At 40.6% G+C, this 24,189-nt stretch overlaps 1 protein-coding gene across 1 annotated transcript in view; it reads right to left on the bottom strand.

Annotated features, from left to right (window-relative positions):
• The window catches only part of LOC122944035, a 76,499-nt gene that overhangs the window by 32,280 nt on the left and 20,030 nt on the right, over window positions 1–24,189 (bottom strand). Inside the window, exons 8-11 of the mRNA XM_044302237.1 lie at window positions 23,767–23,808; window positions 22,157–22,195; window positions 17,564–17,605; window positions 9,370–9,438 (exon numbers count right to left, since the gene is read on the bottom strand). Coding sequence (XP_044158172.1) covers window positions 9,370–9,438; window positions 17,564–17,605; window positions 22,157–22,195; window positions 23,767–23,808 — 192 coding nt within the window. The remainder of the gene's footprint in view (window positions 1–9,369; window positions 9,439–17,563; window positions 17,606–22,156; window positions 22,196–23,766; window positions 23,809–24,189) is intronic.

Here is a 24,189-nt window from a genome sequence, read left to right as displayed (position 1 = left end):
CAAATGCAGCGTGAAATTAAATGGGAGGAAAACGGCTTATTTCCGGCAGAGCCGATGAGTCATACAGGGCTGCAGCCTCAGTCCAACCCTGTTTAACATCTACATCAATTTGCTGGTCTCACCCTCCATGGCACCTGGTCTCACCCTCCATGACACCAAGGTGAAATTTCTCCTTTTATGCAGATGATCTTCTGCTTCTATCGCCAACTGAGAAAGGTCTCCAAGATACTGAACTTCTCCAGGATTTTCAGGTAACACGTGGGCACTGCCCATCAATCCAAAGAAAACCAACATCATGGTGTTACAGAAAAGAAACCAGAAAGCAGCCGGGCGTCCTCCCTTCCTGCTAAGCAACTGTCCACTTTCAGAAACCGACAGCTACACCTACCTGGGCCTAGAAATCAGCCAATCAGGGAGTTTAAGAAAGCTATGGAAACCCTGAAAGACAAGGCGAGCAAAACCTTCTATGCCATCATAAGGCGTCTGTATCACCTTAAAGCACCAGTGACCTTCTGGCTTAAAATCCTTGACATCATCATCGCCCGATCCTCCTGTATGGCAGCGAAATCTGGGGCCCAGACATATACCCAGACCGGGCAAAGTGGGACTCTGGGCCAACAGAACTATTCCACCTAGAACTCTGTAAACACTTTCTCCAGGTCCACAGGAGCACCTCAAACAGCGCCTGTCGTAGATTCTCACTTTATTTTGCTGTCCAGAAGAGGGCGCTATCATTCAGAGCCAATCTGCATAGCGGCAGTCCCAGCTCCTACCATCACAAAACCTTGCTACACCAAGAAGCCCCAGAAAAACAAATCACCCTGCAACAAGTCACCCAAAGCCAGCCTGCCCAAGCCACCAACCAATATAGCCTGGCGAAATCCATAGGATGATACACAAGTACAAAGAAGAGTATATTAGCGTCTGCAGGAACGACATACAAACATCACAGAAGCTGACAGTATACCAGAGCCTGCAGAGGGAGAACAAACTGGCCCCATATCTGGAGAAACTCCCTAATCCAAGAGACTGACAGATCCTGAGTCGGTACAGACTGAGCGCCCACAACCTGCTCATTGAATCCGGGCATCACCGACAGAGGTACATGCCCAGGGTCAGCAGACTGTGCAAGCAGTGCGACCAGGAGGCCGTGGAGGATGAGGCTCATTTCCTGCTGCGGTGCCCAAAATACTCAGCAGTGAGGGAGACTCAGTCTGATCTCTGACCAGACTTCACCTCCATGGAAGAGGAAGAGAGACTCTCCATACTGCTGGGGGAAGAGGAGAACACAGGGGCCACAGCAGCACAATATATTACTGCCTGCCATGGACTGAGAAAAGCCTGATATACCATGTACTCCTATATCCCCACCATGGATGTGTCCCCACCGATAAAATAGATAGATGGCTCGATAGATTGATAGGTAGATGGTTAGATAGATAGATAATGCTTCATAGATAGATAGATAGATGGTTAGCTAGATAGATAGATAGATAGATAGATAGATAGATAGAAAGATAGATATTTGAAGATAGATAAACAGTTAGACACATAGATAATAGACCTGGACACAGACGAGTAAGCAGCACTGAAGATGAGCTCCTGAGTTAACACAAGTTTATACCTTGTAATGAGCTAATTGGAGGACACAACCGAGAAATTTACGACTAGGATAAAAAGACTAAACACGGTGGATAAAGATTTGAAGGATTTTTTAGATACAACAAAAAAGGACAAAGGCTGGGAACACACAGAACTGCAGAGAGGACAAGCAGCAGAGCACAGCCACACCTGAGATCAGCCCAAGTACAGAGCACCACAAGGTAAGGGCTTCCTACCATCACATTGCAAGATTTGAACAGACTGTATAGAATACTACCTATATATCTAATATATACGTAAAAGGATAAAGTATATATCTAAAAGGATAGAGAATAAAGTATTACTGAAACAAGGGAATAACACATAATGCAGGGCACAGCCAGCAGAAGGCGGAGGTTTCAGAGATAACGTTCCCAAGCACAGCCAGATCCAAGGAAGCGAAAAAGGCCATAAAAAGGCCCTAATCATGAAAAGCTCAGAGGAGCTGTTCGCAGACTTTGATAACCAGAGGATGAAAACAAATGTATTATTCTACACAGAGCGCCATCGAGCCTGGTCTGACACCCTGTGTGATAATTACAAGAACATCACAAAATGTGGGATTAACAGTGGGAAGCAGATCAAGGTAAAATATAGTGATGGTGAAACGTCCCTCACCATCAACGTCTACAATAATGGCACCATCATGGTACAAGGAACTGAGCCCAAATTAGAAGAATTCCAGCATCTCTTCCCCCACATAAAACAACAAGCAAAGACCATCAGAGACATAAATAATCCAGCTGATGCCTCAGCTCCAGCACAGATGGTCACCAGAGACAAGTCTGCATGGGGCCCCATTCTGGAGACACTTAGAGACTGCCTCTCAGCATTGGAAATAGACCTTATTCAATTAAAGGAAGAGTTTCGAAAAAGTCAAAAAGTAATAAATGGCAGCGACCAGCTAAGAGAAGAGATGGCCAGGCTGAATTCTGAGCACAGTGCAGCCTTGCGTGACATCCAGATATCCCTTAACACACTCAAACAAGAGAATGCCCAGCTCAAAGAGCAAGCAACCCAAATGAAAAGATTCAATCAACCCCAAAAGCTGGAGTAGGCCCCACTAAATGGAGGCACCATCATTAGTCCTGTGCGGGCACATGCCATAACACACAGTGCACACACCAAAATGAACTTACCAGAAACCAGTGACAGCCAGAGTCACAGGAACCCCACAAACATATTGCCCAACACCCCAGAAACCACCCCTAAACAGAGAGCAAATGGCTGCAATAAATCACCCTGCCCGGACATTGACCTTATTATAGACTCCAATGGAAAGTACCTCAACACAAAAAGACTCTTCCCTGGGAAACAGGTCACAAAAATCCGCTTCTCAACCATTACACAAGCCGCAGAGGTGATTAATAATCCGTACTTCACCAACCCCAAGCACCTCATCCAACAAACTGGCACAAATGATATGCAGCAAGAGGGCACCACCAACAAACTATCACAACTACCAAAGGCTACCCAAGAAAAATTTCCCAGCACAAAAATAATCATGTCTGCCCTGCTCCCAAGGAAAGACATATCCCCCCGTATAACCCAACAGATCAACACTGAGCTGGCTGACAATATTACACAAATACCAAATATAAAACTGACACAACACCCAGAAATTACACTCCGAGTCCGTCACCTGTATGACGACAAACACCTTGATAAACAATGAGTGAGCTATATTGTCAAAGAACTTAAGCACCTGGTACTAGACAGACGCCAAAGCCCAATAAATTGATGGCAAACCACGGGAAACAATTACCCCAGACCCAGCCCACAAAGATTGCATAGATGGAGGAAACCACCAGCAACACAATGGCAACACACCGCGACAGAGAACAGGAGCATGGCGGAAATAAGAACCCTGCTCAGCACACTCTGTAGCAAACTAATGTAACCCTCAAAACCACCTGCTATGTCTGATGAAAATGGCGCTCAGTACAAGGTATACCGACTCACGATGACATCCCTTATTATCAACAGCTGGAATATCCAAGGGCTGAACGCTTCAGCTTTTGGATCCAAACCTAATGATCCAGACTTCAAAGAAAGACTAAAAAACATTGATATCCAAATCCTCTTGGAGACATGGACCCGGGCAGAGGATGAATCCCTAGCACCCTTGGGCTACAAGGAATTTTCCATCTCTGCCCTGAAAAGCAAGACCATTAAACTGGGCAGCCGTTCAGGAGGCATTTTAATATGATACAAGGAGGAGTTTAAAGAGCATGTGAAGGCTGTCAAACAAGGAAACAACCATATCTGGATAAAAATAAGCAGCTCCATCCTCAGCTGTCAGTATGACATCTACCTGTGTGCAACATACATCCCTCCCTCAGAGTCCCCCTACTACAATCCAGACATCGATGAGGTTCTAAAAGGGGAGGCTGCCCAATTCCAGTCTCGGGGCAGGGTGCTGATCTGCGGTGACCTCAATGCCAGAACTGACACAGAGAAGGACTATCTGACCTCTGATGGGAACACATATATCCTTGGGGGTGAGACCCACTACCTGGACTCTGTACAGACAATAAGAAACAGCTATGACAGAGTTGTCAACAAGAGCGGGAAAGCACTGCTGAACCTGTGCTGGAGCTTGGGTCTGTACATAATGAACGGGCGTATTAGGGGTGACTCGTTAGGACGGTTAACACTAAACTTCCATGTGGGCAGAAGTGTGGTGGACTATGCCATCACAGACGCAGACCCAGCAGACATAAATGCCTTTATAGTCACTCCTGAGACACACCTGTCAGACCACAACCAGATCCTGCTGCACATGAGATCCACCGACAAGCCAGCCACACAGCTGCTCCATCAGTCTGGTCTCTACAATCTGCCACCATCCTTTAAATGGGTCAGCCATTCTGCCACCGAATATACAGACCAACCGACCTGAAATCAAAGAACTGCTCTCACACTTTTACATGAACTTTTATGAGTCAGACCAACAAGTGGTCACCCAGGCAGTGAAGGACATTAATAACATCCTGTACACCATGGCAGAAATAACAGGTTTGAAAAGGACCAACCTCAAACGACCTAATAACAAACAGTGCCATAAATGGTTTGACAGCGACTGCAAGACTCTGCGACGTTTCTTAAGGGTAGCCTCCAACCAAAAACACAGAAACCCCAACAACAGGGATGCGAGGGAGGCCTACGACACTCTACACAGGCGATACAAACACACCCTCAGAGAAAAGAAACAAAGGCACCTTTCCCACAAACTCCAGCAGCTCGAGGACTCCCTCCAGGACAACTCATTCTGGGAGACCTGGCACCATATGGGCACAAAACCCAAGAAAAACTCCCACCACATTCAAAATAGCAGCATCTGGCTCAGCTACTTCAGAAACCTCTACAAAAACATCCTTGAAGAAGACCAAACCCCGGAACAGCAACAGATAACCACAAAATTGAGGGACGTGGAGGAAGCCATCAAGAACTTCCAGAACCCTCTGGACTCACAAATCACCATGCAAGAGATACAGGAAAGAATCGCCCTGCTGAAAGGCAAAAAAGCCAGCATTACTGACGGCATCCTGCCAGAGATGATTAAATACAGCTCCCCAGACAAACACATAGCACTGGAAAAATTATTCACCCTCGTCCTCAGTGCGGGGCACTTCCCCCAAGACTGGAACCAATGCCTCATAACACCCATCTACAAGAATGAGGACCCATATGATCCAGCCAATTACAGAGGGAACTGCGTCAGCAGCACTCTGGGGAAACTGTTAAACAGCATCATCAATAAAAGAATACTCTACTTTCTCACACAGCACAAGGTTTTAAGCAAAAGCCAAGCCGTGTTCATGCCAAACCACCGCACCACTGACCATATCTACACCTTGCACAGCCTCATCAAGACACATGTCCACGATACCAAATGTGGCAAAATATTTGCCTGTTTTGTGGACTTTAAGAAGGCGTTTGACTCGTTGTGGCACTCGGGCCTGTTCCTGAAACTTCTGGAAAGCGGAATAGGAGGGAGAACGTATGATGTCATCAAGAGCTCATACACCAGGAACCAATGCAGCGTGAAGGTGAACGGAAAGAGGGCAGCTTATTTCCAGCAGGCTCAAGGGGTCAGACAGGGCTGCAGCCTGAGCACAACACTCTCTTTAATATCTATATCAATGAACTGGCTGCAGCTCTGGAGGCCTCCTCAGCACCAGGCCTCCCCTGCATGACCGCAAAGTGAAGTTCCTGCTGTACGCTGATTACCCCCTGCTTCTGTCCCCAACAGAGAGAGGCCTGCAAGACAGCCTGGCAGTACTGGAAAAATTCAGCACCACATGGGCACTACCCATTAATCCTAAGAAGACCAAAGTCATGGTGTTAAAGAGGAAGGGCCAGAATAAAGCTCCCATTCCTTCGTTCACATTAAATGACTCCACACTGGAGAAAACCAATAACTACACCTACCTGGGGCTGGAGCTTAACCAATCAGGGAGCTTCAAAGCAGCAATAGAAACACTGAAAGGAAAAGCCTGCAGAGCCTTCTATGCCATCGGAAGGCAACTGTACCACCTCAAACCACCAGTGAGGGTCTGGCTGAAAAGATTTGATGGTGTCATCGCACCGATCATGCTCTATGGCAGTGAGGTGTGGGGCCCGGCCACTTACCCAGACCATTCAAAGTGGGATTCCAGCCCAACAGAGACCTTCCATCTAGAGTTCTGCAAATACTGTACCTCCTCCAAGTCCATCGCAGCACCTCCAACATGGCAAGCTGGGCAGGTTTCCACTATGGATCACCGTGCAGAAGCGGGCAATATCATTCTGGGTGCACTTACAGGACAGCAGCCCCGGCTCTTATCACCACTAAGCCTGGCTGAGCCACAGGGCCCAGAGCAAACCCTGCGCCCTCAGCTGTCAGCTGTCTGCCCAGTGTCAGCTGTCTACCCAGTCAAAACCCCCAACATGCCCTGAACAAAGCACAAATAAAGGGGGTCATAGAGAGCTGCAAAGTGTGATACATTGAGGAATGGAGAAGCAAAGTAAACACCTCCCAGAAACTTACTGTATACAAATCACTGCAAAGGGACTACACCATGGCACCCTACTTGGAGAGGATACCCAACCCCAAACACAAAAAGACCCTGAGCCTGTACAGACTGAGCGTCCACAGCCTGGATATGAAGACGGGGCGGCACAGGCAGACATACAAGCCGCGGGAGAGCAGACTGTGCCAGCACTGTGTGCAGGGAGCCCTGGAGGATCCTGCTACACTGCAGCAAATACTCACCTGTGAGGGCTACTTACTTCCAGAGACTCTCCGCTCACATCTCAGATTTCACCTCCATAAATGAGCAGAGGAAACTCCACATCCTACTGGGGGATGAGGAGTCCACTGTGGAGATCATTGCCCAATAAGTCTCTACCTGTCACCAACTGAAAGGAAGATGAGACCCCATGGACTATTATTCCCCCATACTGCCCCTTTAACCCAACATCCACCCCCTTCAATTCCCACATCAAACCCCCCTCCACAATACCTATCTTTTTTTTTTTGCTTTGGCAATGCTAAATGTTTTACTTGAATTGAATAATGCTCCATAGATAGATAGCTAGATGGTTAGATAGATAATTGAAGATAGACAGATAAAATAGATAACAGATAAAATAGATGGTTAGATAGTATTTGTGATAGATAGATACATAGATGGATAGATACATAGATATTTTAAGATAGATAGACCGTTAGACACATACATAGATAGTTAGATATCTATGAGTTAATAGATAAATTGTTAGATAGATAGATATAAGCTAATAGATAAAAAGCTAAAATGATAGATAGATAGATAGATTGCTAGAAAGATAGACAGATGGTTAGATATCTATGAGATAATAGATACATTGTTAGATAGATAGAAAGATAGATAGATAGTTAGATACAGTATCTATGAGCTAAAAGATAGTAGATAGATAGATAGATATTTGAAGATAGATAGATAAAATAGATAATAGATCAAATAGATAGATGGTTCCAATAGATAAAATAGATAGATGGCTCGATAGATGGATATATTGGTTAGATAGATAGCTGGTTAGATAGATAGTGCTCCATAGATAGATAGCTATTTGAAGATAGATAGACAGACACATAGATAAATAGATGGATAATTGAAGATAGACATATAAAATAGATAATAGATAAGATAGATGGTTAGATAGATAGTATTAACATTTTAGATAGATATTTGAAGACAGACAGACAGGTAGACAGATAGATATATAGATAGTTAGATATATATGAGCTAATAGATAAATAGATAAAATGATAGATAGATAGATATAGATGAAGGAATTTCACGGCACATCCAAGGAGTAAAATTAAGTATAACGGCTTTATTCACCAGACACGCAACGTTTCAATCCGCTTGCTCACTGCATGAGAAAGATCCCAGCAAGCTGATCGAAACGTTGCGTGTCTGGTGAATAAAGCCGTTATACTTAATTTTACTCCTAGGATATGCCGTGGAATTCCTTCTTCTATATCGTTTGGAGGGGGATCGCCTCCTGAGCCGCAGGCACTTCACGCTTACGCAATAAACTGCAGTGCTGCCCAACTCTTCTTTTTTCTAGATAGATAGATAGATACATAGATAAAATAGGTAATAGATAAAATAGATAGATCAATGGGTCGATAGATAGATAGATAGATGGTTAGATAGATATTATTTTATTAAATATGCTAGTATATAAGTAGATAGGTAGATAGATAGATAAAATATTTATAGTAATATTTTATTAAGCCAGATAATAGATAGATAGATTAGATAGCTAACAGATAGTTATATAAATATATTAGAGCATACCCTGACATGTCTGACATTTCTGTGAAGGTTGCAGAAAGTCTAGCTATTTTTAAAACTTAAATGGGTTGTAGCCAGAATATACCGTAATAGTGCTTCTCCGGAAGCTGGAAAAGGGGCGTGGCCACCTGTCACTTTGAGTATAGAAATGCCTATTTTTGTCCGCAAAATGGACAAGAATAGAATAGAACATGGCTCATAATTTTTGCGGGGCCACGGAACGGAGCAACGGATGTGGACAGCACACAGAGTGCTGTCAGCATCTTTTGCGGACCCAATTAAATGAATGGTTCTGTATACGGACCGTATATGGAACGCAAAAAAACGTTTTGTGTGCATGAGCCCTTATCCACAGAATAGGTAATCGGTAAAAAAAACTCCTGGAAAACAGCAAATCTGCAACATTTTAGTTTTGTGTGGACATGCTGTTATAGAGATTATTTATTTTTATTAAGTTTTTTTTGTTTTGGTTTTTAGACAAGATAACAATGGCAGGTCATACCTCTTTACCTCTCTTATAAAGCTGAAAGCAAATCCACCATCGACAATAGGCGATGGAGAAAGCTCATCTCTGTCCCAACCCTGACCTCTGCACTGATCACAAAGGATGCCCACAACACTCTACCAATTCTAGTGAATAAGTCTTTTTCAGACACCAGTTTGTCCATGAGGCTGCTGCAAATTATGCGGTAACGTAAGTAGAGTGGTGGTTTAAGAAAGAATGCTCTCCCCATAGTAATCTACGAACAATAAAATCTGCAACTTAAACACGTGAATATGGTAAAAGAAAAGAAAGCCTAAATTAAATGTTCAGTTTTGTTCCCAAATATAATGATATAATCTATAAAACTTCCTTTGAATTAAGTATTAATATTAAATTAAAGATATGTTTTCTTACCACAAGATCTCCAACGGGGGTAGAATCAGTAGATCCAAGAAGACCTCCCAAGCAACTGTCAACGGTCATCTAATAAGAAATTAAAATTAAATATGTATCATGCTGATTTCACACCTTGCTTTGTCCTTTGCTGAGTTTTATGCCAAGTGTATATCTTTGAATTCCTGGAAACGCTATTTAAATAAACAACACAATGGATCCATCCTCACTAATGAGACAAATGGAGTTTAAAGGATTCAGCTTTGGACCTACTTTCCATTCATTTTTGCCAAACAGAATAGCATGATAGACTGTGCTATTGTGTTTGGCAAAAAAGACATTGCATGAATAGTAGTATCTACAGTAGTATATAGTAATAATAGGGCTATAATAACACGTATGTCTTGGCTTCACAACACAATTCTGGATTCATCTGGATTCATCAAAAAATGACAGCTAGTACTGGCACCTTCACAGTGTCTGCCAGGTTCCATTGTGGTATCTGTCATTTTGGCCTGAAAAATAGTGCAACCTGCATCACAATTCTTCTCTTCAAATCGGACATGAAGTGTCCAAATGGCCGTGGAAGTTGGTAAATACCCAGTATTATTTAATGTAGGGTATATTGCACTTCCATTTTTTTTAATTCAAGTTTTTTCAAATATGAAGTATGTGATTACATCATTTTACATTCTTTTCAAGTCCATTTTAAACTGATTGATCAGTCCATCAGTATGGGCTAAAAACATATACAGCCAGGTCCATAAATATTGGGACACCAACACAATTCTAACATTTTTGGCTCTATACACCACCACAATGGATTTGAAATGAAACAAACAAGATGTGCTTTAACTGCAGACTGTCAGCTTTAATTTGAGGGTACATCCTAATCAGATCAACGGTGTAGGAATTACAACAGTTTGCATATGTGCCTCCCACTTGTTAAGGGACCAAAAGTAATGGGACAATTGGCTTCTCAGCTGTTCCATGGCCAGGTGTGTGTTATTCCCTCATTATCCCAAATACAATGAGCAGATAAAAGGTCCAGAGTTCCTTTCAAGTGTGCTATTTTCATTTGGAATCTGTTGCTGTCAACTCTCAAGATGAGATCCAGAGAGCTGTCACTATCAGTGAAGCAAGCCATCATTAGGCTGAAAAAACAAAACAAACCCATCAGAGAGATAGCAAAAACATTAGGGATGGCCAAAACAACTTTTTGGAACATTCTTAAAAAGAAGGAACGCACCGATGAGCTCAGCAACACCAAAAGACCCGGAAGACCACGGAAAACAACTGTGGTGGATGACCGAAGAATTCTTTCCCTGGTGAAGAAAACACCCTTCACAACAGTTGGCCAGATCAATAACACTCTCCAGGAGGTAGGTGTATGTGTGTCAAAGTCAACAATGAAGAGAAGACTTCACCAGAGTGAATACAGAGGGTTCACCACAAGATGGAAACCATTGGTGAGCCTCAAAAACATGAAGGCCAGATTAGAGTTTAATGACGACATCTAAAAAAGCCTTCACAATTCTGGAACAACATCCTATAGACAGATGAGACCAAGATCAACTTGTACCAGAGTGATGGGAAGAGAAGAGTATGGAGAAGGAAAGGAACTGCTCATGATCCTAAGCATACCACCTAATCAGTGAAGCATGGTGGTGGTAGTGTCATGGCGTGGGCATGTATGGCTGCCAATGGAACTGGTTCTCTTGTATTTATTGATGATGTGACTGCTGACAAAAGCAGCAGGATGAATTCTGAAGTGTTTCGGGCAATATTATCTGCTCATATTCAGCCAAATGCTTCAGAAGTCATTGGACGGCACTTCACAGTGCAGGTGGACAATGACCCAAAGCATACTGCAAAAGCAATCAAAGAGTTTTTTTAAGGGAGAAAAGTGGAATGTTATGCAATGTCCAAGTCAATCACCTGACCTGAATCCGATTAAGCATGCATTCCACTTGCTGAAGACAAAACTGAAGGGAAAATGCCCCAAGAACAAGCAGGAACTGAAGACAATTGCAGTAGAGGCCTGGCAGAGCATCACAAGGGATGAAACCCAGCGTCTGGTGATATCTATGTGTTTCAGACTTAAGGCTGTAATTGACTGCAAAGGATTTGCAACCAAGTATTAAAAAGTGAAAGTTTGATTTATTATTATTATTCCGTCTTATTACTTTTGGTCCCTTAACAAGTGGGAGGCACATATGCAAACTGTTGTAATTCCTACACCGTTCACCTGATTTTGATGTAAATACCCTCAAATTAAAGCTGACAGTCTGCAGTTAAAGCACATCTTGTTTGTTTCATTTCAAATCCATTGTGGTGGTGTATAGAGCCAAAAATGTTAGAATTGTGTCGCTGTCCCAATATATATGGACCTGACTGTATGTTATTTGTTGCATGCAGTATATCTGTTTCATTACCACACTGACAATAGAAGCCAACAATTTCACTTCTTTTGAGCCCCTGGTGAGACGCCATCCTCTAAATCTTCTACTCCATCACCCCTGCGTTACTCCAAAACACCAGTAATTGTCTGGCAGCTGTCTCTAACATCATTTCTTCTCTGTTTCTAAAACTGAACATCTCAAAAACTGAGCTTATTGTCTTTCCCCCCCATCTACTAACCCACCTAAACCTGATATTTAAAGTTCGGTCTGCAGCACTATCATAACTCCTGTGCAACATGTCCGTGTCTTGGGGCCATGTTTGACTCAGATGTTTCATTTGTTCCTCATATTCAATCACTTACATGCTCTTGTCATCTGCACCTCAGGAATATCGCCAGAATCCGCCCTTTTCTTACAGTGGAAACGGCAAAAACTCATGTTGTTGCCTTGATTCATTCTCGCCCTGACTACTGCATCACATTACTAATCTGTCTCCCTCTCACTAAACTTTCCCTCCTTCAGTCTGTCCTAAATGCTGCAGCCAGGCTCATCTATCCAACCGCTACACTGATGCCACTAGCCTATAACAGCCACTTCACTAGTTTCCCATCCACCACAGAATACAGTTCAAACTTCTCACCCACAAAGATCTCCACCTCAACCGCACCTCCATACATCTCCCCCCTCATTTCCGTCTACCACCCTACTTGTGCTCTCCGTTCTGTTAGTGACCTAAGATTAACATCCTCCACACTTCGTACCTCTCACTCCCGTCTTCAAGACTTTTCTGGAGCTGCATCTACTCTCTGGAATACTCTGCCCCGGAATATCAGGTTCACAACTTCTCCACCTTCAAACGTGCCTTAAAAACACATCGTTTCCGGCTTATCAAGCTACCTTAAATGACTATTCCCCGAGTAAACCTCTCCCCCACCAACTCTTCTGGTCTGAACTCAATCCTCTAACAGTCCCAAACCCAAAGCAGATCTTCCGGCACCACTGCTTTAAGTTCAATAATGGCTTGAATCCTACTTATCACAATCAACTACCTTATGTGTCACCCCAATTCCTCATAGATTGTAAGCTCTTGCGAGCAGGGCCCTGACTCCTAGTGTTTCAGTTGTATATTAGCCAGTTACTTTTGTTTTGTACATGGACCCTATGAATTTGTAAAGCGCTGAGGAATACAGTGGGGCTATATAAATAAATATCATTATTTAACCATCATTTGAGAGAGCTCAGTGAATAGAGAATTTTATAATTTCCATTGTGCTATGCTAGGGTAGTTCTATAAATCCATTAGGTAGTGGTAGATTCAGGCAGACAGTTTTATGTACTGTATGAAGTTAGGCAGGGAAATTGAATCCAAATTCAAAAGATTGCTTGCTAGTTTTTTCTGTATAAATGCTTGAGATATATTGGCGTGCACAAGCTGCACTTTTTTTTACATATGAGTCAAGTAAAGTTGGTGAGTATAGATGAGCAAACCACTCGAGATTCGGATCGGTTCAGGTTTGGGGAATCTTTTAAAAAGTTTGGTTCAGACTCAAATCGATTCGGACTGAACCAAAGTGGCTCCAATGGCTCCTAAAACTGGTATATAACACCCTCACACATAAGTGTTAATTGTCAGAAGAGTTTTGTTGTGAATGAGCTTTTGAGTGGCCACAAAAGTAGCGGCAACAGAAGCAGTATAGCATGGAACCTACAAGTCAGTAGGTCAGTTGGTTACTCTCGGCGTAAGTGCATCTACAGCTCACCCTTCTGGCCAGCGTGCACGAGGAGCCAGTTCTTTCCACCTCAGCCACCCACTGAGGCTACAGGGTGGACAGCAAGATGTGTTAGCTGTTCTTCTTCCTCCTCTGTCACACCTATTGCATGAGCGTCAGAATTTCTTCAAAAATACATGTGAGGGGGATAAAGGACAACTGCAGAATGAATGGCACGAGCTGCCACTACCCGGCCTATTAATAACATAAGCTTCCTTCTGAGACGATCTGGTGCCAAATCAACCAAATCGTTCATGGCTTATACTGAAGCTTTAGCATATGCAATGTTGAATTCTAGTGAGTTGGAAAGTCATGGATTAAGCGGTGCAGCTGCAGAACATTGTCATGTGAGAATGGTTGAAAAGAGACACAGTCTCCTGGACATTGCTCGCACTTTGTGCAAGCCAGTGCAGTTTTATGAAAAGCCATGCAGAGAGCATCACCCCTACCCTCCTTCCCTGTCATTAAACCCCTCAGATACTGCATTCAACGCTGATAAAGGCATTTCAGGGGTTACTCAGTAAAAATAAAAATGTAATTGTACTTACCTCATCTATTTGATCGCTAAGTGACCGCTGAGGCCATCTTGCTTGAAGATCCAGCAGCAGGATCTTCAAGCAAGATGGCCTTGGCGGCCTCTTCAGCTTAAATGGATGAGGTTAATATGATTTTTTTGTATTTTTACTGCCATTTCAGAGAAAATCGATTAATTACCACGAAGCACAAGGAAATTTGGCTTTGCAGCTAATCAATTTTTTTCTGAAATTCTGATCGAATTCCACTTCCTCCGCTTCGATTTCACATGGAAACGAGCAGTGTATAATGTGATGGTAAAATGAATCAAGGCAGCAAAGTAAGCAATATGGATAAAAATACATTAGTAAGTGGCTTGAATTAACTTTCTCTACATAATTAATACTATTTGCTGAAGTGACACAACCTCTTTAACGTTATCACTCACAGATATTTTAGTCTGCTACCCTGCGTATAGTCAGACACGAAAATGCTGTTTTTCAAAAAATCAAACAAAAATAAACTAAATTTGAACTGGAGATGTAAAACCACAGATTTATGCTTAATTTGTCACGTTATCACTCACAGATACCTTTGTACAATAACCTGTGTAAGACACATATATCCTGGCTTTAATAATTTCTACCTAAAATAAATTAAATTGGAACTGTATTTGTAACGCCCCTGAGTGGCATTACCACTTTTTCACTCCGCTACTATCTCTAATAGGCTAATATCCTTTGTGTATTTATTTCAGGTCCTAAACACTGTGCATTTTCAGGTCCTAAACACTGTGCATGTCCATGTGCCTGGTTCACCAGCAGGTGGCAGCAAACATGGCAGAGCTATGGTTAGATTGGAAAGGAGCTTTCCAATCCATTCAAAACCCCCCTCTGTGGAGGAGTGGGCTAGTCCCAATGCCTGCAGGAAGGGTGGGGACCAGAGTTAGTTTCCGCTTATCCCCTGTTAAGGAAGGATGTGCTGGGCACGTCTCTGCTTGACGTGCCCGAGCAAATCCATCCAGAGCACCCTAAGCTCTGCTGGTCATGGAGGCCAAAATTTAGAGCCTCAGGGGCCAGGAGGAGAGTTCCCTGGCATAAAGAAAGAAGTTGCAGAATACAGCAAAAACAGTTATGTCAGCCTGTCAGTACAGCAGAGCCAGAGAGCAGCAGATATAGCAGAGTTTAGTTTGCCTGCCAGTTTACAGACTTGGTCTTGGTTCCAGCAGGCTATAGCATTAAACTGTTTGAAGAAACATTTATTCAAAGTAAAGCTGCCATTGAACTTCATCTCAAGGTCTAGACTCAAGCTATTCTTTCCAATCCCTCAATTATTCCCCCTATTTATTGCTTCGGAGCCAAAGCCCGGGGTCCAGCGGTATCCAGGTAGGAGCACCGTGACACATATAAAGAGACATTTAGGCCAAATTAAACCACTCGGCATTCCTACACCTGGAACACGTGATAGAGAGGGCCCTGGGGAGGGGGAAGGCGCCCGTTGTATGTGGAGATGGAAAAACATGGACTTAGGCCTAATATGCCACGTTTTAATAAACGTTTGCTTATTGTAAGACACGTACCGTATATGCTGGTTTTCAAAATTTCAACACAAAATAAATGTAATTGAAATTGTGTGCAGATGGAAATTCACAGATTTGGATCTAATATGTCACATTATCACTCACAGATAATTTTGTCTACTACCCTGCGTATTCTAAGACATGTATATGCTGGTTTTAATAAATTGGAGATTGAAGTAGACGGATTTAGGCCTAATGAAAGTAATGTCCTTGAGGTTTGCATCAGCTACAGTTGTGCTAGCAGGCACACCCTGCCTCAGCTCCCTGGCTGACAGCTTTCCCTGCTTGTTCTTATTCTGCACACAATTCTTTGTAATTCTAGTCTTTCCTTTCTTTGTCACTGACAGTAGGATAGAAACTTGATTGTGACTTTTGACTAGCCCTAACTGTGAATTCTGGCAGACAATGCTACACCCATCGAACTCTCATTCACAGTGCAACACAGTATGATGTTCTGCTTGTTCTGCTAGGGCACCTCCCTGCCTGCTGCAGCATTGGTAGGCTCATCCAGGCTGTCTGTCGACCTGGGAGCTAATCAGCACAAGCCCCCCTTCAATTCCGCTCAGAGTAAGCACTCTTCTTTCTCCCTGGTGTATGCCGACATGTGCAGTAAAATGGTGTTACATCCCATTTTACTGAATTCATACAAAATGAACCTGAAAAAGTTCAGGTTTGTCTGTCGGACAAAATTTTACAAAGTTTGTAGTGAACCCAATTTGTTACACACTGGTTCGCTCATCTCTTGTTTATTAGAAAAACATTTTAATAGGAAAGCATTAGAAAAGATCTGTCCTTGAGATTTTAGCAAAAATCAGATTCATCAACAGGACATGCACCCTGCAAATATATCTGTCTATTGGGTGCTGAAAGTTACAGATAGTTGCATACAATTCTCATTGCATACCTGTATAAATAGATGCCCTATAAAAAGTTATAATGAAAATGGGCATGATAAAAACAATAGTAGATTTGTCTGCTTTTATTCAGTAGTTGAGTGGGAGACGGGAGCTAAATTAAAGGTTATGGACACCTTTGGGGGCATTTTTTTTTTTCATTTTTGCATTGTACTTATTTTGAGCTAAAAGTCATTTTTTCCATTGGTCTTTATTAAAAATATGGCATCCTTTTTTTGTGTACATAGCTGAGATCCCCTAGTATCAGCCCATGGATTTTCAGTCTTTCTCTAGGGAGCAGACAGACTCCTTATCTCTGCTCTCTGACATTATAAACACTCATCAAAGCTCAATCCTTATCTTACTGATAAGAAGGTGGCTTAAATAAGCGTTTATGACTTCATAGTAATTTAGAGATAAGGGTTATTATTAGGGATAAGCTAATCGACTTCTGATGAAACATCAACCAACAACAAGCCAATACATTCTAATACTGTATGTAGTGCTCGCTCCATACAATATTGAAACAAAGTTTTATGCGAATCGACTTCGGATGTTTCATCCGAAGTCGATTCGCTCATCTCTAGTTATTATATGACTGGCACAAGGTGAAAGAGAAAGTACCAGTTAGAAAAACAGTTAACCCTTTGAGACAGAATGGCTCAATATTTTGAATAAAAGCCAATTGAAAATATGATTTTTACCCAAAAATTAGGAAAATTGCCTCCAAAGGTGTACATAGCCTTTAAATATTGAAAATGGGCCCAATGATTTCTATGTATACCCCTGACCTGTTTCTGATACATATTTCCCAAAATCACTCAGAAAGCACTTTCTAGTATACAATTCATATTTCATCCTTAACTGTTAAATTCCATGGGTACCTTAAAATATTGTTAACAAACAGCAAGTCCATTTTCATGCATTGGCTTTGCTACCTGTATTTTTCCTTACTCTAACACTCAATACAACCGGGCATTTTCTTATTTAGTACTACATTCATTTATAAAATATTTACTTTTTGCAACTTTACAAGAAATCTATTCCTATCAAACTTACTAGAAGGTCTGCAAGTAGACCTGGTGTTACAGCACCTTTTTTCTAGAAATTAAAAACAAAAAGTAACACATTAATTAGTAAGTTTGGGTTAGCCATAAGCACAGAAGGTATGTTGAGTTGTGTACTGTATATGTAGCTTACATGTAATTGTTTTACTACAACATGTTCTACATGACTGAGATGTTTCAAAGAAGTGAAGTAACCATCCTGCAATCCATCAGTGGTGGTCGTGCTTGTACACTATAGGAAAAAGCACTAACCTATGTGCACTCCCATGGTCCCGGCCACCAGAGCGGATGGTGCTTTTTCCTATAGTGTGCAAGCACGGTCACCACTGATGGATTGCAGGGTGGCCGTAACCATGGAAACGAGCAGTGTATAATGTGATGGGAAATGAATCCAGCCAGCAAAGGAAGCAATATGGATAATAACAATACATTATTAAGCGGCTTGTATTAACTTTCTCTATATGATAAAAGCCACTTGCTGACACAATCCCTTTAGGCCTGATTCTAAAAATCTATTCTATACAGTACGGTATGCTATATGTAGCCTGATTATTGGCCAAATCTTTACACTAACTGTAAATCCAGGTCGGCTTACTGCACCCCTAATGAGTATTAAATGCGGGGAATAGGATCTGAATTTTCAGGGTTCTAAGATGAGTTAGATTTGTATAATGAACTGTCAATTTTAGATATGGTAAATTTAAACCGTGGTCCTAGAATCAGATGCTGCAGAAAAGAAAAAAAAAAGTCTGCAATTTTGTGGGATATGCTGCATCTGTTACTTTGCATTGCAAAGGGTAGAATCCAGTTCACAAATAAGTGACAAATTCACAACATAACATTTGCAGAGAGTTTAAACCTCCCAGCACGCCCTCAAGTTGACAAGGGGAAAACTGCAGTCTGTAAAATGTCATTTGTTCATATTTTTGTAAAAAATTTTTTGTCGATTTTCCAACTGGATCTGCACTGAAAACAAGAAGACAAATATAAATGTTGTCATTAAAGATGTTTTCCAGGAACAGGATATTGATTGCCTATCCTCAGAACAGACCATCGATATCAGACCAGGTGGGGGGTCCAACTCTCAGAGCTCTCACTGAACAGCTGTTGGAAGAGCAAAGGTTGAGAGATTTGACCCCTCCCAATCGTATGGATGGCCTCCCAATCATGTGACCTTGCTTTCAGTTAACTGCCCAGGTACCTAACAGGTAAATTGTAATGTATTGGGGAGCAGAACAGATGCAGCTCAGCATATCTGGCAGTGTGTAGAAGCAGATTTGTGTAGGTTTAGTTTTTTTTTAATTGTAAAACTTATTTAGAACATGGCAACATCACCTAGAGCGGTGATGGAGAAACTTTTAGAGACCGAGTGCCAAAACTGCAACCCAAGGCCCACTTATTTTATCGCAAAGTGCAAACACGGCAACTTAACCTGAATTCTGAGATTTAATTTTGAAAAAACAACTCATATAGTAACATCTTTTATCTTAAAAGAAAAGCACAACAACAGAGCTATCAATGATACCCCTATCCCCTCATAGATTGTAAGCTCTTGCGAGCAGGGCCCTCATTCCTCTTCTTGTAGTAAACAACTTGTCTGTTGCTATGTTATTTATGACTGTTTGTACATGAACCCCTGAATTGTAAGGCGCTGCAGAATATGTTGGCGCTATATAAATAAAGATTATTATTATTATTATATTAAAAGAAGAAAAAAAAGTGGATGCTGTAAAAAAATTATTGTATGCACATTTGGCATTCGTTTTAGCCATTTCTACGATATGTTTTTTTAGGCGGAAAAAAAAGTCCTCCATGCAGGATAACGGATCTCACACAGAAATGGCTGAAATGGATGCTAAATATGCAATTCATGTAAAGGTTCTGTTTTTTTACAGGATACATTTATTTATTTTCTGTTCTTCTGACAGATCAGAAGAACAGAAAACTAAAGTTCATTTGAACTCTCCCTAACAAATGTAAAAGTAAACAAGGATCCTCAACCTACCAACCAAACTGCAATAAAGAATCAGGAAAATCTTGAAATAGAGGACGTTGTGGCCGCTGGACTCAGGAGTGGAATCTTCCTCAAATGTCCATAGGATGCATGTGACTGAGGCTCAGACACCAGTGAGTGCACTAAACAATAGGCACAGCAGGTGTAGAACTTTCACTGCCGGCCAGGGCCACCAACAAATGAAGGACACAGAACTGAATATAACAAGGGTTATACTAATGTTGTGACTGACAGTATAGATTTAAACCCACTTTCAGTATTTGAAAAGCCACTCGGTTTGGAGCATTGGCTCTTCTTAATATGGCGGCAGCCACTGGCCTCACTCTCTCTGCTTTTGTCACTGCTGCTTTGCCCGGCCTCTCTTCACAAGCACCCAGTAGGTAAAGAGAAGGCTGGCGCTCTAACGAATATGCCATTGAAGACTAAGAAGAGAGGGGCAGGCACGGCAGGAATCGGGATGCCTCCTGATTGGAGGAGGTGTGCAGTGACGTGAGTCCCTCCCTCCTCACTCTTTTTTCCTTCCATTCGAGGCCCGGCAGTTTTTATCGCAGCACTAGCGCTGCGTATACATGTAAACACATTATTATGTAATGTCACATGGGCATTTGGAAAGACGATGGGCCCGGGAAGCAAGTGCCCACAGAGAAGGCTCCGAGTGCCACCTCATGCATGCTATAGGTTTGCCACCATTGAACTAGAGACAGGCAGCCATTTTACAACATCACCTAGACATAGGCAGCCTTGTAAACACTAGTGATGAGCGGCAGGGGTCATATTCGAATTCGCGATATTTCGCAATATTTTGTAGAATATTTGCAAATTCTAATATTCCTTATATTCTACGATTTTTTTACTCGAAAAATCGGCAAGGTAATGATTGTGTAATATGCAAATTTTTGTAATGCGAATTTTATAGTGGTTATTAGAGTAGCTACATTACTGTTTGTTTACTAGTGTTGATCACGAATATTCGAATTTCAAATTTTTATCGCGAATATAGGTACTTTGAAAATTTGCGAATATTTTGAATATAGTGATATATATTCGTAATTTCGAATATTCAATTTTTTTTTAATCAGTACACATGATCCCTCCCTGCTTTTAGCTTGTGGGCCATTAAGAAGGCTGCAATATACTTGACTTTAGGAGTAGTGTTGTTTGCAAATTTTTGTAATGCGAATTTTTCAACTTACAACTATTAGACAAAGAATATTATAGCACTATATTAGCTAAATTGCTCTATATTAGTTATTTTTTCGAATATTCGCTATATTACCATAACTTTGTTTTTTCGAATATTCGTAATATTCTAAAACAAGAATATATAGCAATATAGCGAATATTCGAAAAAATACAAATATAGAGCAATTTAGCTAATATAGTGCTATAATCTTCTTTGTCTAATAGTTGTAATTTTTTTCTCATCTGAAGTACAGATTGGGAAAAAAATTACAACTATAAAAAAAAAGATTATAGCACTATATTAGCTAAATTGCTCTATATTCGTTTTTTTTTTTAATATTCGCTATATTGCTATATATTCTTGTTTTAGAATATTACGAATATTCGAAAAACGAAGTTATAGCAATATAGCGAATATTCAAAAAAAACTAATATAGAGCAATTTTGCTAATATAGTGCTATAATCTTCTTTGTCTAATAGTTGTAAGTTGAAAAATTCGCAATAAAAATTAGCATTACAAAAATTCGCAAACAACACTACTCAAGTCAAGTATATTGCAGCCTTCTTATTGGCCCACAAGCTAGAAGCCGGGAGGGATCATGTGTACTCATTAAAAAAAAAACTAATATTCGAAATTACTAATATATATCACTATATTCAAAATATTCACTAATTTTCGAAGTACATATATTCGCGATAAAAATTTGAAATTTGAATATTCGTGATCAACACTAGTAAACACAAACAGTAATGTAGCTACTCTAATAACCACTATAAAATCATTACTTCAATACTAGTTCTTATCACATGCATGTATCCTATATGCTGATCCATATGTCATATGACTGATGCCATGATTCAGTTAGGCCATGGATACATAACATAGGGGTGATACATGGGCTATACTATTTTACTGCATATAGGAATCTAATGCCTAATATATGAAAGGTATGTATGTAGAATTTTGTATAGTAGAAAATTGTATGATTTCCTATTACATAAATACTGTACATTACAATAAAATAAACTGGAATACCTCTTTACAGCTGGAATCACACATAGCTTCTTGCAGTGTTTTCAGAAGTATTCAATTGGTGTTTTTAAATTTTTAGTGGTAAAAAATGTTGTAGCCAAATGTTACACTAAAATCTATAGGAAATGATTGAAGAGTTCACATATAGAGCATTTATATTTTTGGGGCTTGTAACATTTTTTTAAGTGAGGATATCTCTTGCTGCTTTTTTTATACACTTCTTTTTAAGACTTGAAAAACATAAAAATGTTTAATACTTGAGGCATTTATTCAAGCATTTACAAACACAAAATGTAGAGTGTAAAAGAGAAATAAAGCTGGATTTCTTTAATTATCTTTAAATTCAAATATTTACCGGACAGAGTAGCCCCTGAAGTACGTTATCATCTATGGTCTTGAAGAAAAAAAGAAATATGAAATTAAAATTAATAATTTTCATTTTGAGTATGAACAATAACTTTGAGAAGGCATTCATAGTATCAAAGGGAGTCGGTCAACATTTTTGCTCAATGCTAAACTGTTGATAGCATGATGTAGAGAGCAGAACAGATATACCTTGTGTAACTTTTCTCATCAGGAATAGTGTGAATATGAGCTTTTATTCTGACATGTTCTGTCCCTTCATTGTGGCATGCACTGTGCTCTCAGCATTGAGCTGCTTCACAGCCCATCCTCTCTGCTCTGATTGATAGACATACTAACCTGATACTACAACTGTCATTCAGGGGTGAGGGGCTGTGAGGCAGCTTAATGCAGAGATCACTTCACAGTGAAGCAGGGGCGGACTGGGAACTTAACGTGGCCAAAAGAAAACTGACAGAAGGCAGAGAAACACAAGTAGATGAGGACAACTCAAGCAGATGGGACCAGCAATACCATAAGGCAGCATAAAATACCGCCCCAGCAGAACCCATTATCACAGTACAGCCCAAAATACTGCTACCATTGCTGCAGTATTCAACTTCATCACAGTCCTGAAGATGGCAATACAGTTGAATTCAGGAAGGCATGTAACTGCCGGCTAAGCTTCTGATGCTCCTAGCATTATTTACTACTGAGAGTACAAGATCAATATGTATCTAGCTGACAGCCATGAAGAGAGTTCGGGTGGCCCCCTGAGCTTTGCCCACCAGGAAGTTACCCTGCAAGGTCTATGGGGAGTCTGCCCTTGCAGTGGAGCCCTTGGGCTCTTGCAGGAAAAGAACCTGTCAGAATAAAACTTCTAATTAGATATGTGGGAGTGAAGGAAATTTAGCCCCATTATAAAGGAAATTATATCTGCTTAGGGGGATATGTTTTGTTTGTTTCTTTCTTTAGGTCAGCTTGTACACGTGTTTTTGTAATTAACATTATTATAGAAAATAATGGAAAGTATGACTATACCCAAAAATAATCTAATAAAGTTTAAACTCAACCTAAAAATAGCAATTTTTATCAAATTTCTTAGAGGTATCAACTTTATGTGCATTTTTAATTATTCCTAAACAGATACATATTAGATAGATACATAGATAGATAGATTCTGCATATACTGTACAGGTGAAACTCCAAAAATTAGAATATTGTGCAAAGTTCATTTATTTCAGTAATGTAACTTAAAAGGTGAAGCTAACATATGAGATAGACTCATTACATGCAAAGCAAGATATTTCAAGCCTTTATTTGTTATAATTTGGATGATTATGGCTTACAGCTTATGAAACCTCAAAGTCACAATTTTGAGGTACCCTTTGCTCAGGGGATATGGATTAATTAGCTGACTAGAGTGAGACACTGAGCCTAGAATATTCAACTTTTTCACAAAATTCTAATTTTAAGCTGCATTAATGCAAATTCTTTTAATTTGCATTACTGAAATAAATGGACTTTTGCACGATATTAAAATTTTTCAAGTTTCACCTGTATATATAAAACACATGTAACATATTCGGTATATGGTTATATATAGGTGTTTAATGCTATTACCGCAAGGAGATTTTGTACACAATCTACTGGCAGAGGACCAAGCTGTGAAAGAAAATAATAAAAATAAAATGTAATTATGCCTTTATCATGTATATTATTTTTAGATTTTTTTTATTAAGCCTCTTTCACACATTCAATTTTAGAGTACTGCCCCACCACATTTATTTATTGTTTTTGGCTTAGCAATAAACCCAGCGAAACACAGCATTTTTAAAGCATTTTTGGAGGGTGGTCTTTTTTCAAAACACCAGTGTAGTGTGTTTTATAGATACCTATTGGCCAGCATACTGTATATCTGTCCACAGCATTTCTTGTTCCAAGCCAAAAGACCCAAAAAACACAGCATTTATGAAAATAAGGTGTCTTTTGATGTTTTAGTCAAAGACTTGGTCAAAGACTCTAAGTCAAAAACTTGAGAGAAGT

This window comes from Bufo gargarizans, chromosome 7 (assembly GCF_014858855.1).
Source record: "Bufo gargarizans isolate SCDJY-AF-19 chromosome 7, ASM1485885v1, whole genome shotgun sequence".
In the NCBI taxonomy this organism is placed as follows: domain Eukaryota; kingdom Metazoa; phylum Chordata; class Amphibia; order Anura; family Bufonidae; genus Bufo; species Bufo gargarizans.
Note: the sequence above shows the minus strand (reverse complement) of the source record. Positions and strands in the feature narration are given on the sequence as shown.